This window comes from Rhinoraja longicauda, chromosome 2 (assembly GCF_053455715.1).
Source record: "Rhinoraja longicauda isolate Sanriku21f chromosome 2, sRhiLon1.1, whole genome shotgun sequence".
In the NCBI taxonomy this organism is placed as follows: domain Eukaryota; kingdom Metazoa; phylum Chordata; class Chondrichthyes; order Rajiformes; family Arhynchobatidae; genus Rhinoraja; species Rhinoraja longicauda.
In genome coordinates this window covers 59,910,436-59,928,155 of record NC_135954.1, presented here as the reverse complement: position 1 = coordinate 59,928,155, position 17,720 = coordinate 59,910,436, and the positions used below count along the sequence as shown (strand labels likewise).

Here is a 17,720-nt window from a genome sequence, read left to right as displayed (position 1 = left end):
TGCAAGTAAGATTTTAATTGTTGCATTTCAAGACAAATGACAATAAAACACACTTGACTCTTGGTTTGCATTCTGGTACGCAGTGAAATAATTTGAACTTGGCTTGTTTTATATTGTTTATGGAGCATTGGTGTAAGCAACTTTACCATTTTATATGGTAAAGTAGGCTACAATATTATTACCGAGATGCAAACAAAATAAATAGGCTAATTTGCTTATGAGTAAGAGAGTTGCACTTGCTGATGGAGACATAGAATTTGGGGGTGAATAGGAGTTAAGAATTGAAGATTAGTAGTAGTTACCAGTTTAGTTTATTGTCACATGTACAAGGTACAATGAAAAGCTTTTGTTGCATGCTCACCAGTCAGTGGAAATACATTACAATCGAGCCATCCCCAGTGTACAGATACATGCTAAAAGGAATAACGTTCAGTGAAAGATAAAGTCCAGTAAAATCTGGTTAAAGATAGTTCTCCAATGAGATAGATAGCTCAGGACCGCTCACTAATTGTTGATAGGATGTTTCAGTTACCTAATAACAGCCGGGAAGATGTCCCTGAATATGGACCATGACAGATAGTGTATGATGTGCAAAATTAAGAGACCATCTACAATGCACAAACCAGAAAAGCAAAGTATATATTTAAAACGGGCAGAAAATGATGAGGACTTCGGTGTCATTGGATGCACATCTGTGCCGTCCAGAGATGCGGCGTTACTCCAGCACTGACTCACGTTTTTGTTTTGTAAACTAGCATCTGCAGTGGCCGGTGACTGTCTCGGGTCTGCATTATTGGTTTTGTAGTTGTTGTGGTGGTGTTGAGTTAATGTGCCTGTAAATGCAGCAGGTAAGTGTTACCTTGTTCCTCCCCGGTGCGTTTACAGGGTTGCGGAGCCACCGCCTGTTCCCGCCGCACGGGCGGAAGTGTAGCGCGGTCCGGTCCGGCTCGGCCTGAGCCTGAGCCCGAGCCCGAGCCCCGGCCTGGACGATGCTCGGCGCCCTGCTACGTGCGGCCCGCTCCCCGCTGCTCACCGGCTGGCGGCCCCGGGCCTTGCTGCGGCCCGCCGAGGCCTGGTGCCGGGCCTGTGTGCCCCGCGGCCAGCGCCCCATCCCCGCCGCCGGCTACTGCTGCTGGCGGTGCGGAGCCGCCCCCGAGCCCCCCGGCTTCTTCTGCCCGTCCTGCCGGGCCCTGCAGCCCCCGGACCGGCGGCTCGATTACTTCCAGCTGCTGGGGCTGCCGCGCCGATTCCCCCTGAAGCCCGAGCAGCTGCGGGAGGCGCACCGGCGGCTGCAGCGGGCCCTGCACCCGGACAACTTCGGCCGCAGCTCGGAGGCGGAGCGCGGCTACTCGGAGCTGCAGTCGGCACTGCTCAACGAGGCGTTTGCCACGCTGCTGCGGCCCCTGTCCCGCGGCCTCTACCTGCTGGCGCTGGAGCTGCCGGACGAGCCGCCGGCCGCAGGGGAGGCCGAGGCTGAGGCCGACCCCGCCTTGCTGGGCGCCGTGCTGGAGCTGAACGAGCGTCTGGCCGAGGCCGAGAGCCAGGCCGACGTCCGCCTTGTGGCCGCCTCAGTGGAAGCGCAGCTGCGGGAGCTGGAGGAGCAGGTGGTCCGGGCCTTTGAGCAGGGTCGCCCCCGAGACGCTCGGCCGCTGCTGCGCCAGATGAAGTACTGGAACAGCATCGGCGACCGGGTGAAGGAGCGGCTGCTGCCCCGCTGAAGGAAGGCCAGGCCTGCAGCCGGCGCCTTGGGTAAAGTGTCCACCCTCGCCCCAAACAGTGAGGGATCCCTGGACACCAGTCCCGCCACGGGTTCCTGTGGCAATCAGTCGGGTGGAAACATGGTCCAGTGCCTTGAACCAACATTTATTGTTCTACACATTCACATTGGCATCCCTCTATGATCTCGGCCCACCTTGACTGTCTTCGTAACCTCTTCCTACCTTCTCAAATCCATTCAGGATTTTTGACTCGTCCCTAAAACGTGACCTTTGTTTTCTATCTTTAATGGCCATTGGCAGCTGAAAGAGCTTCTTGGTGTACCATCTTCCCCTTACCATCTGCACTCATATTTAAGAAAAACACAAGTGATGGAGGAACCCAGCTGGTCAGGTTGCATCTGTGGAGGGAATGGGCAGGTAACGTTTTGGGTCGTTGCCTGAAACGTCTGTGCACGTCCTTCCAGAGATGCTGCCTGTCCAATTGAGTTTGTGTTTTGCTCAGGGGATTGAACCTACCGGCTACAAAAACGGTGCCTCGATTTCTTTAATGGGCTTGGCCAAGTAAAGAACATTTCTATCTTTGAAACTGAATTAAAATTCAGAACTTTGGCTTGAAACTTTCAAGAGTTTACTTTCTCGGGTTTTGATTTTTACATTATCTTGTACTACAAATGCATAGTTTCTGTGTCTCTGGCTAATCTATCAGATTATTCCACATGCCACAAAGCAATCAGAAATCCCTTAACTATCCATATCCAAGGGATAAAATGTTCTTTAACATTTCCCAAGCATCCATTACCCTTTTAAGAGCAATGCATTTGCTGAGGTCCAGCCTCCTGTTTAGTTCTAAGCAGAGGAGGCTGGATCGAAAATGATCATGGAAATATTATAAATCATGAAAGCATCAGCTTTGATTTAACTTCACTACCATGTGATTTCCATTTTAGCTTTACAATTTGCATAATCAACACATTTCATTTTAACACTACCCTTTTCTGCAGTCTTCTGAATCCATCCAAAAGAAAGCATCTCAGGATATCATTATTTGTCATCCAAAAAACAAGTTTTTTTGACGAAATTTAGTTACCCACAGTCCAACAATAAAAGCAATAAAATATGCAAATTACACAACACAACACAAAAAAAAGAAACATCCATCACAGTGAGTCTCCTCCAGTCCCCTCCTCACTGTGATGGAAGGCCAGAATGTCTTTTCTCTTCCCCTGCCGTCTTCTCCCGCGGTCAGGCTGTTGTCGTTGCCACGTTCCAGGCCGCGCCGGACGGTGAAAGGTTCGCAGCGGGCCGACCCAAGCCCCGCGATCCGGGGCGGGCGAACACGCTGCCGCTGCCGAAGCTCCCGATGTCGGCATCCACGCGGCCCGAGCCTAAGGCGAGTCGCAGCCGCTCCCGCAGCCTCCAAGGACGGCCGGCTCCGCTGATGGTGAGTCCTGTCGGCTCCGCTGATGGTGAGTCCGGTCCGCGGGCTCTGCGAACCAGAGCCCTGGAGGCCGCCAGCTCCAGGAGTTGGGACGATGGCAGGCCGCAGCAGGAACGGAGACCCGACCCAGAAAACAAAGGTCGGGTCTCCGTTCGGAAGGGACAAATTTACAATTTTACAGTTCCCACCCCACCCCACACACACACATAGTACACAACCACAAAAACACGACATCACATCTACAATTAAGACAAAAAAAATAAAAAACACACAAAGACAAACGGACCGCAGGTAAGCCGCAGCTGCTAGGGCAGCGCCGCCATTTTGGTGAGTTGAACTCTCAAATCACCATCATCAGCTATCTTTAGTTTCTAAAGTCTCATCCCTGAGATTTCTTTTGAAAACTTTAATTCCATCCCTTTTCACATTTATATTAAATATTTCACAATGTTGGGTTTCCCAAGTGTGATGTCTCAATGAAGTTATTTTGAGTGTACTTATTATTGTAAACTATTATATTTTGATGACATCCATTTCTTCACCACTCCCTTGTGGTAAAAAAAATGCTTTTCCCTGATTCTAAATCATTACAAAATATTGGCAATTTATGCACAATTTATCTTCACGGTATTTGAACTCTTGAATTGGCACCACCTGGCTTTCTAAGCAACAGTACTTTAATATATTTTTAATAGTTGCAACTAAAAACATGGCATTTTTGAATAAGATAAATCCTTCCATGCGGCATCTGTGAGGAAAGAAGCAGAGTTGATCTTTAATAGTTCTGCTGAGCATTTAAGCATCTATTTGATTTCAGATTTCCACAATCTTCCTTTTATTCCACAATTTCCACAAAACTTTGCTTTTACAATCAATATAGGCTGCTTCAGTTTACAAATTAATCGAGGGAAAGAAATGAAGAACTGTGTAGTAGTGATCGAGACCCCCTTGCAACTGGTTTGACTTTTGGACATATAATGGGAGTGTATGGAAGTGAATAAGCAAATATGGACATTACAGTCAAACTTCTAGGACTTGCCCTTTGCCAGATTAGAGGACCATAGATGGCATAAATGTGGCTTCCCCATGGGAGAAATGTGGATTATAAATAACATTCTCTCAATTTCTGTTCAGCTTCACTAAAATTATTCAGTATAAGAAGTTGTAAAATATAGATTATTATGGTTAGTTCAGTGTGTACGTAGCTGCAAATAAGTGCTTTTATACATCATTTTCACTTGATCTGACAATTCCAATTTGTTCTGTTACATAGGATGAAGCGGATTGCATTGTAATATGGGTATCCATGGATTGATGTCCTACATTGGAGAAAATCATCAATTTTTTAATAATATAAAATTGCAAAATACAAGGATTGTAATTGATGGTAATAACTTATTTCACAGACTTTACTTTGATTCTGGTTTGGATCTTAAGTATGGAGGTGAATACGATTCATTTACAGATGTCATTCGTAAATTCTTTGAAGCTCTGTCACTCTGTAATATTTCATCATATGTGGTTTTTGATGGTGGATGCGACAGCTCTGATAAAAAAATTGAAACTATCAAACAACGTGCCAAGGAAAAAATCCTCAAGGCACACACAATTTCAAGAGGCGGAGGAGGGACTGTGTTGCCACTACTTGCCCGAGAAGTTTTTAAACAAGTTTTAATGCAATTGCAAGTACCATTTGTCCAGTGTCATTCTGAAGCAGACCGTGACATTGTAGCCCTTGCTAATCAATGGAACTGCCCTGTCCTATCGCTGGATAGTGACTTCTGTATCTTCGATTTGAGGGCTGGTTATTGTCCACTCAATTATTTCAAGTGGAAAAATGTAACTGGCCTTAAAGATCATTCTGATTCCTATATTTCAACCCAGTGTTTCTCAATAGAAAATTTCTGCAATCATTTTAATCACATGAACAAAGCTCTCCTTCCACTCTTCGCAGTGTTGAATGGTAATGATTATATTAATCTTCCTTTCCTGGGGAACTTTTTCACCAAAGTGAATTTCCATGCAAGGACTTCTTCAACAGGAAGGAAGAACACACGTATTCAAGGGCTCCTGAACTGGCTGGCTGAGTTTTCTGAGCCAAAAGAGGCAATAGAAAACATTCTGAAGCACCTCAAGCAAAGTGAACTCGAGAACGTCCGAGCAGTTCTGTATTATCATATGGATGAATACATTCAGTCGGAAGTGGATCTTGCAATGTACTTTCAGAACAAGGAGATAGGGCCCCATGTTCCCACTGTATTGGCGAACAAAGCCCCAGAATGGATTTTAGTTGCCTTATTGAAAGGAGAGTTGGCTCCATTGCTGAGTGACTGCTTGACCTTGAGAAGAACGTTCCTACATGCTCAGGTGGAAAACAAACGCAGGAGCAGCAGTCACAGGTGCTCATTGCACATTCGCCAGATTATTTATGGATTGCTAATTACCGAGGAGACTTTTCCTGACGCAACATTGGGTTTATCTGCTAAATTATCAGGAAAGGCCAGCCTTTGTACTGAAGAATACGGAGAAGTGCATTATGTGCAAGAGTATGATCGGCATGAGCAGACCTTAAGAAAAACCAACATTCAAGCAGTAGGGAAAAGTTTCAACTCCGTTAAAATACATTCATTGCAAAGACTACCAGAAGTAAGACGATTTTTTTTTAAATGATTTAAGTAGTTCTTTGTAAATTTCATTTGGGGTACTTTTCTCACCAATTCTCATTAATGAAATCCACTGGGGACTTCCTGCTGTAACACACCTTTGCGACTACACATTCTTCATCAGGGACGCACATTACAACTTTTAAAATGCACCTTGGTGTACCTGAGCTGTTGGTGAATGCACCACCTTATTGTCCATCACTAAATGAGGTCAGGGCCAGTCACCTACTGTAACCATCAAAGTCTTTTCGATGTAGATATTCCAGCAGTTGGGAGGGGAGTTCCAGAGTTTAAATTGAGTGATAAAGAAAGAATGGTGATATATTTCCAACTTAGGATGGTGTGTGCTGAGGAACATGAAGGTGATACTTTTCAAATGTGCCTTGCCCCTGACCACGGATGTTGCCGATTTGGTATGTGGTGGCAGAGTAGCTTTGGTAATTACCATCCTGAGTGTGGGTGATTGAGGGAATGAATATTTGGAATTGTGGATGATGTGGCAGTCAAGCAGGCTGCTTCATCCTGAATGTCTTGAGTCTTTTAGGAGCTGAGCTTATCCAGACAGAGAGTATTCCATCTCATTCCTGATTGTACATTATGGGTGCTGGAAAGGCCTGGGGTTGTTGGGAGCTAAGTCACTCACCACATTTGCCTCTGACCTGATTTTGTAGACATAAAATGTATCTAGCTGGTCCATTTAAGTTCTTGAAAATGGCAATCACCCACCCCCTCTCCCCACAGTAACTCAACCATGAATGTTTTCCCCTAATGCCCATTGACTCATATTTTATCAGTGGTCATACTTGGTGAAATGCTCCCCAGATGTCAAGGCATTCATACCTCAATGTTCAAGCTCACTCCCATCCCCAGACTCCCATGTTCAGCCTTTTGATGAGGTCCAGGTGCTGCATTTTAATTTTAGTTTAAAACTCGTCATAGCTCCAGACAGTTAAAATAATCCATTGGAATTTCTGAGCAAGAGCCAGCTGTATAATTTCATCTCATCTCTAAGCCATTATCAACATTGACATTATCTTTTTAACTTTGATTTTTCTATACAAAATGGGGCAGGTCTTTCCATCTCTGTAGATTATCAGTGTAGGAAGGAACTGCAGCTGCTGGTTTAAACCGAAGACACAAAAAGCTGCAGTAACTCAGCGGGTCAGACAGCATTCTCTGGAGAAAAGGAATAGATGACGTTTCGGGTCGTGACCTTTCAGACTGAATAGGTGACGTTTCAGGTCGAGACACTTCTTCAGAAAGGGTTTGAAGAAGGGTCTCATCCCGAAACATCACCTATACCTTTTCTCCAGAGATGTTGTCTAAACCACTGAGTTACTCCAGCTTTTTGTGTCTATCTGTAGATTATGTGTTATGCATCAAAAGATCAAAAACATCCTCTGGGCTTCCTTCACTCCCAAGGTCAGAATAGCCAATATTACAGTTTACAGCTTAGTTTATTGTCATGTGTACTGAGTTACAGTGAAAAGCTTTAGTTGAGTGCTATCCCAGTTAACAGAAAGACAATACATGATTACAATTGAGCCATTTACAGTCTGAAGAAGGGTCTCGACCCGAAACGTCGCCCATTCCTTCTCTCCTAAGATGCTGCCTGACCTGCTGAGTTACTCCAGCATTTTGTGAATAAATACCTTCGATTTGTACCAGCATCTGCAGTTATTTTCGTACATTTACAGTGTACAGATACATGATAAGGGTATAATGTTTAGTGTAAGGTAAAGCCAGCAAAGTCCGATCTAGGAGAGTCCGAGGGTCACCAAGGAGGTAGATAGTTCAGCACTGCTCTGGTTGTGGTAAGATGATCCAGATGTCTAATAACAGCTAAGAAGAAACTGCCCCTGAATCTGGAGGTGTCTGTTTTCACACTCCAATGCTTTTTGCCTGATGGGAGAGGGGCAAAAAACCCTATTACAACAAAGGTCCATATTGGATAAGAATTTTTTGTGTGCTTGACCTTGTGGCTTATAATGGGCAATTTCTTACTTTTAAGTCGACATTATTTGGTTGAGACTTGGCAGCTGAGTTTCAGAGAAAACCCACACATTTTACATATTAATTAGTAGGCTACTTGGCCCCTTAAGCTTACTCCATTGTTTAATAAAATCGTGATCAACCTCTATTCTGCATTCCTAGTCTATTTTAGCAAAAATACAATTGGATGGAGCTGGGCCCTAGCTTATTGTTTAAAATATAGTGATGGAAATGCTTCCATTCTAACTTCACCTGTTGCAAAATTGTTTAGTGCTAGGTGGAAATTGTATTAATTGTTGCCAAAAATTATTTTGTCATCGTTTGTAATATAATTTATCTACGTATAATATTTACATGACATGAGACTTGTTTTAATATGAAAATTTTCTTCAGAAATATTAGATTTCTGTTTAATAATAAGTTCTCTCGTTTAATCATTTGACAGGGCATCATTCTGTTCATTACAAATCCATTTGAGTTACATGAAATAATCATACATGTTATCTTTTTACAGATTTCGATCCTGGATAGAACCTGTTTTCTTTTGGAAACCCTGAAAGTGAAAGCTGATGTGCACGCTTTGCCAGCCAACCTTCAGTTAACAGTTTATATTACCTGCTACTGGGTAGCTCATGCTGAACCCAAAGTGACATTGCACCATCTTCAGGCTCTCCTGCTTTGTATTGTAACTGGAGAATTACATAAACTAATATACAAACCTGGTAACTATAAGTCACAAGAATAAGCCCTTTCTGGATTGTATTTGTGTTTGCATGTTTTTAAGCTGGAGAGTGGCAATGTACATGTTTCAGCTTGGTACTATCACAGCAATAAACTAATTTCACTGAACTTTCATCAGCTGTGAGCTCCTGTTTAAAATGGGATTACATTAACCTGTCTGTTATGAGTATATTTTTGTTACTGAAGGGTCTGACAGATATAGAATGGAATCCCCTGTTAATTGTGCCAACATAATCTACCAACATTATATAGTACACATTATGGGTCCTTACAATTTAAAGTGAATTGTATTGTAGAAATTTAGTTTCATCTCTTACAAGTAAGCATGACAGTTATACTCATGAAGATTCATACGTGGATTGAATGAACAGGCACCTTGTTTTTGATAATTTTCTTAAGACTTGTAGGAGGAGAAACAGTTTGTAAACAAAATGTCTCTGCACCACTGTTTGAGTGAGATGCTTTTTTATTGCAGTCCTATTTTGTAGATGTGAACACTGATGTAATTCTGCAATAGCAAACAAAGTACGAATTTAAAAGGAAAAATTGTGGGCATTTAAAAATAGAGAAAGGGAAAGGAAAAAAAACAAACGGAAAACTGAAATGCATGAGTGTAGGAAATACCCGATAGGTCTGTTTTTTCTTTATAGGCTGGCACAGGCGCGTAGTTCCATCTGGTGTCTGGGAGTTTGCACGTTCTCCCTGTGACTGCGCGGGTTTCCTCTGGGTGCTCCAGTTTCCTTCACATCCCAAAGATGTGTGGGTTTGTAAGTCAATTGGCTTCTGTCTAATTGTCTGAATGTGTGGAGAGTGGATTATAAAGTGGGATAACAGAATTATTGAGAATGGGTGATTGATTCTACAAAATTTCTCCACTGCAGGAGATATCACACCATGGGCATTAAATGCAGTACACTAGGTTGGGAAAAGTGCAAGTGAATCACCACTCTGATTGTAAAACCTTTTGGGTCCCAAGATGTTATCAGGAAATATTGAGCACACGGGGCCAACACTTATTGAAAGTCAGAAGACTGAGATCTAATCTTTTAGAAACACCATTGATGGTGCCGAACTGAATAAATGCAGAGAAGATCCATTTAAAATTGAAATAGGGAGGAATTTTCTGTCTCGTGTACATTTGGCACTCCACACTAGGAGTGTCAATGAAATCAAGATTTAAGGGAGCAGATAGAAAGGGAATGAGGCTGAGTGCCATATTATCAGACTGGCTGAGAAGTTGCTGAAACTGGGGCATAACACTCCCCTGTGTGCCTGACTCCTGGACTTTCTCACTGCCAGGCCCCAAGTGGTCAAGATGGGGAGACATACATCTAACCCCCTCACCCAGAACACAGGATCCCTCCAGGGTTGCGTCCTTAGCCCCCTACTGTACTCCCTATACACACATGACTGTGTGGCCGGGTTCAGCTCCAACTCCATCATCAAGTTTGCTGATGACAGTGGTGGTGGGCCTGATCTTCGATAACGATGAGAAGGCCTATTGGGAGGAGGTGGCTGCTCTGGCATTCTGGTGTCAGGACAGCAGCCTCCTCTTGAATGTCACAAAAACTAAGGAGCTGATTGTGGACTTTAGAAGGGCTCAACATCGGAGCACGTACACGCCACTGGAGATAAATGGGATTACTGTGGATAGGGTGAGCACCTGGGAGTCCACATCACAGAGGATCTGACATGGACCACACACATTGCCGTACTGCTGAGTAAGGCAAGGCAGTGTCTTTACCACCTCAGACAGCTGAGGAAATTCAGAGTCTCTCTGAGGATTCTTCAGTGCTTCTACTCTGGGGCTGTAGAAAGCATCTTGTCTGGCAACATCTCAATCTGGTTTGGGAACAGCTCTGCCCAGGACAGGAAGGCTCTGTGGAGAGTAGTGCGTTCGGCTGAACACACTATGAGAACCACACTCACCCCCCCCTGCAGGACCTGTACATCAGGAGGTACAGATCCCGAGACAGCAACATTATGGGGGACCCCTACCACCCCAGCAACGGACTTCCAGCTGCTAGTCAGGCAAATGCCTCCGCTGTCACACTGTGAAAACAGAGAGGACGAGACGGAGTTTCTTCCCACAGGCCATCAGGACTGTCAACTCTTATATCATCAGGGACTAATTTACTGTATTAATTTACTTTTTGTGTTGTGTCTTTAAAAAAAAATATTCTATTATGTTTTGTAGTTTTAGCAGGCATTGCCACTTTCATTTCACTGCACATCTTGTATGTGTATGTGACAAATAAAGTAGACTTGACTTGATATTAATGAATGGCAGTGAAGGCTTGAGGAGCCCTGTAGCCTACCTCTGCTGCAAATTATGTCCATTATAGACAATAGACAATAGGTGCAGGAGTAGGCCATTCAGCCCTTCGAGCCAGCACCGCCATTCAATGCGATCATGGCTGATCACTCTCAATCAGTACCCCGTTTCTGCCTTCTCCCCATACCCCCTCACTCCGCTATCCTTAAGAGCTCTATCCAGCTCTCTCTTGAAAGCATCCAACGAACTGGCCTCCACTGCCTTCTGAGGCAGAGAATTCCACACCTTCACCACTCTCTGACTGAAAAAGTTCTTCCTCATCTCCGTTCTAAATGGCCTACCCCTTATTCTTAAACTGTGGCCCCTTGTTCTGGACTCCCCCAACATTGGGAACATGTTTCCTGCCTCTAATGTGTCCAATCCCCTAATTATCTTATATGTTTCAATAAGATCCCCCCTCATCCTTCTAAATTCCAGTGTATACAAGCCCAATCGCTCCAGCCTTTCAACATTAATGCTTCTTCAGATCAAATAAAAGGTTTAACTATGTTTTTACTCAAACATGTCTAGGGAACGGGACCTCCACAGAGAATGGCAGTGAAATGGTGTATGAAAAACTTTCCCAGCTGAGACAAAAAGAGCAGATGGGAAATCTGGATGTTGATGTAGCTCACGTCTTCTGTCAGTGGCAGAGTTGTCTTTTAATGGGAATCTATTTAAATCAGCTCTTGTGCTGTCCTCTTCCAACACCAGATATTACAAGGTAAGAAATGAACAAATGTGGTCTTGGTTCTCAGCAGAACAGTTTTTAAAATGTATAATTAAAGTTAGGTGGCTATAGTGAGATTAAACACACCACATCTGATGCCTGGAAAGACAAAATAAAACTTGGAACTCGTGGAGATCAACAGGCCTAGAACGAATGAAGAGCTAAACTAATTTTTTTTTTTAATGGAAATTAATGAGTTCACAGGACCAAATCTGTGAACCAAAGTTCTGGAAGGAGTGGCATCGACAATAGACAATAGGTGCAGGAGTAGGCCATTCGGCCCTTCGAGCCAGTACCACCATTCAATGTGATCATGGCTGATCATTCTCAATCAGTACCCCGTTCCTGCTTTCTCCCCATACCCCCTGACTCTGGTATCCTTAAGAGCTCTATCAAGCTCTCTCTTGAATGCATTCAGAGAATTGGCCTCCACTGCCTTCTGAGGCAGAGAATTCCACAGATTTACAACTCTCTGACTGAAAAAGTTTTTCTTCATCTCCATTCTAAATGGCCTACTCCTTATTCTTAAACTGTTGCCCCTGGTTCTGGACCCCAACATTGGGCACATGTTTCCTGCCTCTAACATGTCCAACCCCTTAATAATCTTATACGTTTCGATAAGATCCCCTCTCATCCTTCTAAAAGGAAATGACTAGTTGTCATTTCCAAAACGGTTCCTACAATATAGAAGGCAGCAAATGCCACTCAAACTGAGAATGAATTACAGAATGGGGAATTAGATCAGTTAGACCAATGTCAGTACCAGGGAAATGCTAGAATTTATTATTAAAGAAGCAATGCAAGGCCACTTAGAAAGTAATAATAGGATTAGACAGTGATTTATGAAGAGTAAATCGTATATGACAAATTTGCTAGTTTTTTTTCAGTTTGTATCCAAAAAAATAGATGTGTTGGAGATAGTGAATGTGATATATTTGGATCTCACAGGGGATGCCACATAGGTTTTTAAACTAAAGTCAAAATAGAATTGAGGTTACTTATCAGAAAATAGGCATTTTTTGGGTTGGGAGGTGTCAGAAGGGTTGGAACTGGGCCCAATCTGTCCACATTCCTTTCCACTCTTGATCGAGGTTGTATCCAGGTATATTGATAAACAAAAATGCAGGTTGAGAATTGTGAAAAGGATGCAGCAAGGATTCAAAGAGATATCGACTAAATGGTAAAAAAAAAATGAAGTCATTCACTTTGGAAGGAACAAAATAGAAAAGCAGTTATTTTTAAATGCCAAGAGATAGAAATGTATTGGTATCCAGAAGGATCCAGGTGTCTCTTACAGAAAATTAATTTAAAAGATACAGCAAATGATTAAGATGGCAAATAACAGGTTATCTTTTATTGCAGGAATGGGGAGAATATTAACATATAACATATAACAACTACAGCATGGAAACAGGCCTGTCCGGCCCTACCAGTCCACGCCGACCATTCTCCCTGACCTAGTCTCATCTACCTGCACTCAGACCATAACCCTCCAATCCCCTCCTATCCATATACCTATCCAATTTACTCTTAAATAATAAAATCGAGCCAGCCTCCACCACTTCCACCGGAAGCCCATTCCATACAGCCACAACCCTCTGAGTAAAGAAGTTCCCCCTCATGTTACCCCTAAACCTTTGTCCCTCAATTCTGAAGCTATGTCCCCTTGTTGGAATCTTCCCTACTCTCAAAGGGAAAAGCCTACCCACGTCAACTCTATCCGTCCCTCTCAAAATTTTAAAAACCTCTATCAAGTCCCCCCTCAAACCTTCTACGCTCCAAAGAATAAAGACCCAACCTGTTCAACCTCTCTCTGTAGCCTAAGTGCTGAAACCCAGGCAACATTCTAGTAAATCTCCTCTGTACCCTCTCCATTTTGTCGACATCCTTCCTATAATTTGGCGACCAGAACTGCACACCATACTCCAGATTCGGCCTCACCAATGCCCTGTACAATTTCAACATTACATCCCAACTTCTATACTCGATGCTCTGATTTATAAAGGCAAGCATACCAAACGCCTTCTTCACCACCCTATCCACATGAGATTCCACCTTCAGGGAACAATGCACAGTTATTCCCAGATCCCTCTGTTCCACTGCATTCCTCAATTCCCTACCATTTACCCTGTACGTCCTATTTTGATTTGTCCTACCAAAATGCAGCACCTCACACTTATCAGCATTAAACTCCATCTGCCATCTTTCAGCCCACCCTTCCAAAAGGCCCAAGTCTCTCTGTAGACTTTGAAAATCTACCTCACTATCAACTACTCCACCTATCTTAGTATCATCTGCATATTTACTAATCCAATTTGCCACACCATCATCCAGATCATTAATGTAAATGACAAACAACAGTGGACCCAACACAGATCCTTGGGGCACTCCACTAGACACTGGCCTCCAACCTGACATACAATTGTCAACCGTTACCCTCTGGTATCTCCCATTCAGCCATTGTTGAATCCATCTTGCAACCTCACTATTAATACCCAACGATTTAACCTTCTTAATCAACCTTCCATGTGGAACCTTGTCAAATGATTTACTGAAGTCCATATAGACAACATCCACAGCCTTGCCCTTATCAATTTCCCTGGTAACCTCTTCAAAAAATTCAAGAAGATTAGTCAAACATGACCTTCCAGGCACAAATCCATGTTGACTGTTTCTAATCAGGCCTTGATTATCCAAATAATTATATATATTGTCCCTAAGTATCTTTTCCATTAATTTTCCCACCACAGACGTCAAACTAATAGGTCTATAATTGCTAGGTTTACTTTTAGAACCTTTTTTAAACAAAGACACAACATACGCAATGCGCCAATCTTCCGGCACCATCCCTGTTTCTAATGACGTTTGAAATATTTCCGTCATAGCCCCTGCTATTTCTGCACTAACTTCCCTCAATGTCCTAGGGAATATCCTATCAGGACCTGGAGACTTATCCACTTTTATATTCTTCAAAAGTGTCCGTACCTCCTCTTCTTTAATCCTCCTAATTTCCATCACTACTCTACTTGTTTCGCTTACCTCACATAATTCAATATCCTTCTCCTCGGTAAATACCGAAGAAAAGAAATTGTTTAATATCTCCCCCATTTCTTCCGGCTCAGCACATAGCTGTCCACTCTGACTCTCTAATAGACCAATTTTACCCCTCACTATCCTTTTGCTATTGACATATCTGTAGAACCCCTTGGGGTTTACTTTTACATTACTTGCCAAAGCAGCCTCATATCTTTTTTTCGCTTTTCTAATTTCCTTTTTAAGATTCCTTTTACATTCTTTATATTCCTCAAGAACCTCATTTACTCCCTGCCGCTTATATTTATTGTATATCTCCCTCTTTTTCCGAACCAAATGTCCAATTTCCCTGGAAAACCACGGCTCTTTCAAATTATTATTCTTTCCTTTCCACCGAACAGGGACATAAAGACTATGTACTCTCAAAATTTCACCTTTAAATATCCTCCATTTCTCTATTATATCCTTTTCATAAAACAACAATTTCCATTTCACTTCTTTTAAATCCTTTCTCATCTCCTCAAAATTAGCCTTTCTCCAATCCAAAATCTCAACCTTTGGTCCAGATTTGACCTTCTCCATAATGATATTGAAACTAATGGCATTATGATCACTCAATATTGACTCAATAATAAACTAAACTAAGGAAAGTTTGAGTATAAGAGTAAAAAATATCTTCCAGTACTATATGGCCCTGCTTCTGGAATAGTGTGGAGGCTATGGAGTCTATCAAAAGGATATATTTCCAAGAAAGGGAGTATAATAGAAATTTGCTACATTGATTCCAGGAACGGATAGGATTGAACTTCAAGAAGAGGATATGCAGAGTGGATCAAGCCTCTCAAGTTTAAATGATCTCATCTAATTGAAAACAATTTATTACAGGAAGAGAGGCAGGATTGAAGTTCTTGCAGCTGGGATATATAGAACTAGAGGTTATTCTTAAGTTAAGGGGTCACCATGCAAGAAATTTCTTGAGAATATTGAATCCTGGGTAGAGAATTCCAAAGGGAACTATGAAGGCTCAGTCATTGAGAGTAATGGCAATGATGATTGATGGATTTTTCAATGTCAAGGAAATGGGAGGGATATAGACTTACAGTGGATAAAGGTTGGTAAAAGATCAGTCATAATCTTTTTGAAAGGTAGGACACTTACTCTTATGTTTTGATTTCTTCAATACTCCCTCAAGAAACCCTCTAATAGAAATCCTGTTTCTCTCCTGGAAAGGCTCTACAGTGGAACTTTAATTCATCGTTTCTACCAAGAGCTGAAATCAATGGCTGCCACAGAGAATCTACTGGAGTGTTCCCTGGCTGCAGATGAAATGTACTCCCAGCTCCTACATGCAGTGACTGCCACAGTACCAGCAGATTTCTTTAGTAAGAGGAAAAAATCCAAGTCTCGTGGCAAGTTGAAGAAAAAACAAACTATTGTGACATCAACAGACAAAGGTCATCAAGGGCTCCCTTTGGGAAATGATACAAATAGATTTGCTGCCTTGCCAAATGAGAACTCTGCCTAAACCCTGTTAATGCTGACCTATTTTGACTTATCTGCACCAAGATCTTTGGATTCTGCGGACTGCAGTAATTTGCCATTTTCAATAGTTAGATTTTTGTAGATCATCTATACAGTTTTTCATGGGAAATATTTTATAAATCAATGTTTATAAATGTAACTATTAAATTAACAATGTTGGGTTGTTCATCCGTTAATGCTTGTATGAGGAACTTTAACAAAAACAGCACATTATTATGCATCATTATTGCAACATAGGTTTCCAAATAAATATTTTAAACTATCCAAACTAAACGTGGCTGGGAAACAAATCAAACTGTTGAACCAGCTTTTTAATAAAACATTTTGGCTGTAATTTATCTTTCACAACTGAAATATTCTGTTTATATACTGTAACTGTAACATTTGAAATGGTGCACCAGCCAAATAAATACCATAATTGATAGCAATGAAAGTCTACTTTATAGGTCGGTCATAGTCTGTGCTTTCCTTTTACAAGGATCCCCCAAAATTTTGAATAAATCTTCATATTTTTCACAGCATGGTAGCCCAGCCATGAAGCCTATGCCAGCTTTCAAATAACTGAATTCCCCATTTATTTCACTGCAAACTATTCCATCTCACATGCAAAACAGCACTGATTCTCCTACCACCCAGTCATTATGGACCACTTACAGCTGCCGACAACATCTGAGGTCAGGATCAAATCCAGTTCCCTGGAGTTGAGGGGCAGCTCCACCATGCTGCCCTAGGCTGAATCAAACAAACTGTCTTTGATTTTGGTGGTTACATTACCATGTAAGTTTATAACTAAATTTCAGTTTAAAAATCTCAACCTGAGACATGAGTAGAGCTAAAGATGGAGATAGGTCCATTTGTGGTTAGTAAAGACCTTGTTTATCAGAACATCCCCAACACTTCCACTTTCCAGTGCTCATTTGGCATCTAGCAGTGAGTTTCTTAATCAGATACTCCATTTCACAACGAGATGCATTTCAACAATTGGTGATGTTGCTTTCTATCTCTCACATTGAAGGACCCCAGTTTCGGGTTGAGACCCTTCTTCAGACTGATGTCAGGGGAGTGGCCAGGACAAAGATAGAATGTAGTCAGAGACAATAGACAATAGGTGCAGGAGTAGGCCATTCAGCCCTTCGAGCCAGCACCGCCATTCAATGCGATCATGGCTGATCACTCTCAATCAGTAGAGACAGTAAGACTGGTGGGAGAACTGGGAAGGGGAGGGGATAGAGAGGGAAAGCAAGGGCTATTTGAAGTTAGAGAAGTCAATGTTCATACCGCTGGGGTGTAAGCTACCCAAGTGAAATATGAGGTGCTGTTCCTCCAATTTGCACTAGGCCTCACTCTGACAATGGAGGAGGCCCAGGACAGAAAGGTCAGATTGGGAACGGGAGGGGGAGTTGAAGTGCTGAGCAACCGGGAAATCAGGTAGGTTAAGGCAGAATGAGTGGAGGTGTTCAGCGATACGATCGCCGAGCCTGGGTTTGGTTTCGGCGATGTACAGAAGTTGACACCTGGAACAGCGGATACAGTAGATGACATTGGAGGA

General features: G+C 42.6%; 2 protein-coding genes across 4 annotated transcripts; both read left to right on the top strand.

Moving 5' to 3' along the window:
- The first annotated feature begins 817 nt into the window (after positions 1–817).
- LOC144604901 (single-strand DNA endonuclease ASTE1-like) lies at positions 818–16,577 on the top strand. 3 transcript variants are annotated; one of them, XM_078419744.1, is made up of 6 exons: positions 818–848; positions 4,430–5,802; positions 8,326–8,533; positions 9,203–9,319; positions 11,398–11,590; positions 15,860–16,577. In XM_078419744.1, the coding sequence occupies exons 2-6, from the start codon at positions 4,453–4,455 to the stop codon at positions 16,152–16,154; spliced, it is 2,163 nt and encodes a 720-aa protein (XP_078275870.1). In that variant the 5' UTR covers positions 818–848; positions 4,430–4,452; the 3' UTR covers positions 16,155–16,577. The 3 variants fall into 3 exon arrangements, with proteins under 3 accessions (XP_078275870.1, XP_078275860.1, XP_078275880.1); XM_078419734.1 differs by lacking the exon at positions 818–848 and adding an exon at positions 1,719–3,159; XM_078419754.1 differs by lacking the exons at positions 818–848; positions 9,203–9,319 and adding an exon at positions 1,719–3,159.
- hscb (HscB mitochondrial iron-sulfur cluster cochaperone) lies at positions 946–3,047 on the top strand. The gene is made up of 2 exons (XM_078419781.1): positions 946–1,749; positions 2,989–3,047. The coding sequence occupies exon 1, from the start codon at positions 990–992 to the stop codon at positions 1,716–1,718; it is 729 nt and encodes a 242-aa protein (XP_078275907.1). The 5' UTR covers positions 946–989; the 3' UTR covers positions 1,719–1,749; positions 2,989–3,047.
- Positions 16,578–17,720: the final 1,143 nt, after the last annotated feature.

What these genes read in the sequence shown, in the direction of transcription:
- hscb (XM_078419781.1), top strand. Translation starts at nt 990, where the DNA reads ATGCTCGGCGCCCTGCTACGTGCGGCCCGCTCCCCGCTGCTCACCGGC.
- LOC144604901 (XM_078419744.1), top strand. Translation starts at nt 4,453, where the DNA reads ATGGGTATCCATGGATTGATGTCCTACATTGGAGAAAATCATCAATTT. An exon ending in CATTGCAAAGACTACCAGAA is followed by an intron (nt 5,803 to 8,325) that starts GTAAGACGATTT and finishes ATCTTTTTACAG; the next exon opens with ATTTCGATCCTGGATAGAAC. An exon ending in TAAACTAATATACAAACCTG is followed by an intron (nt 8,534 to 9,202) that starts GTAACTATAAGT and finishes TTTTCTTTATAG; the next exon opens with GCTGGCACAGGCGCGTAGTT.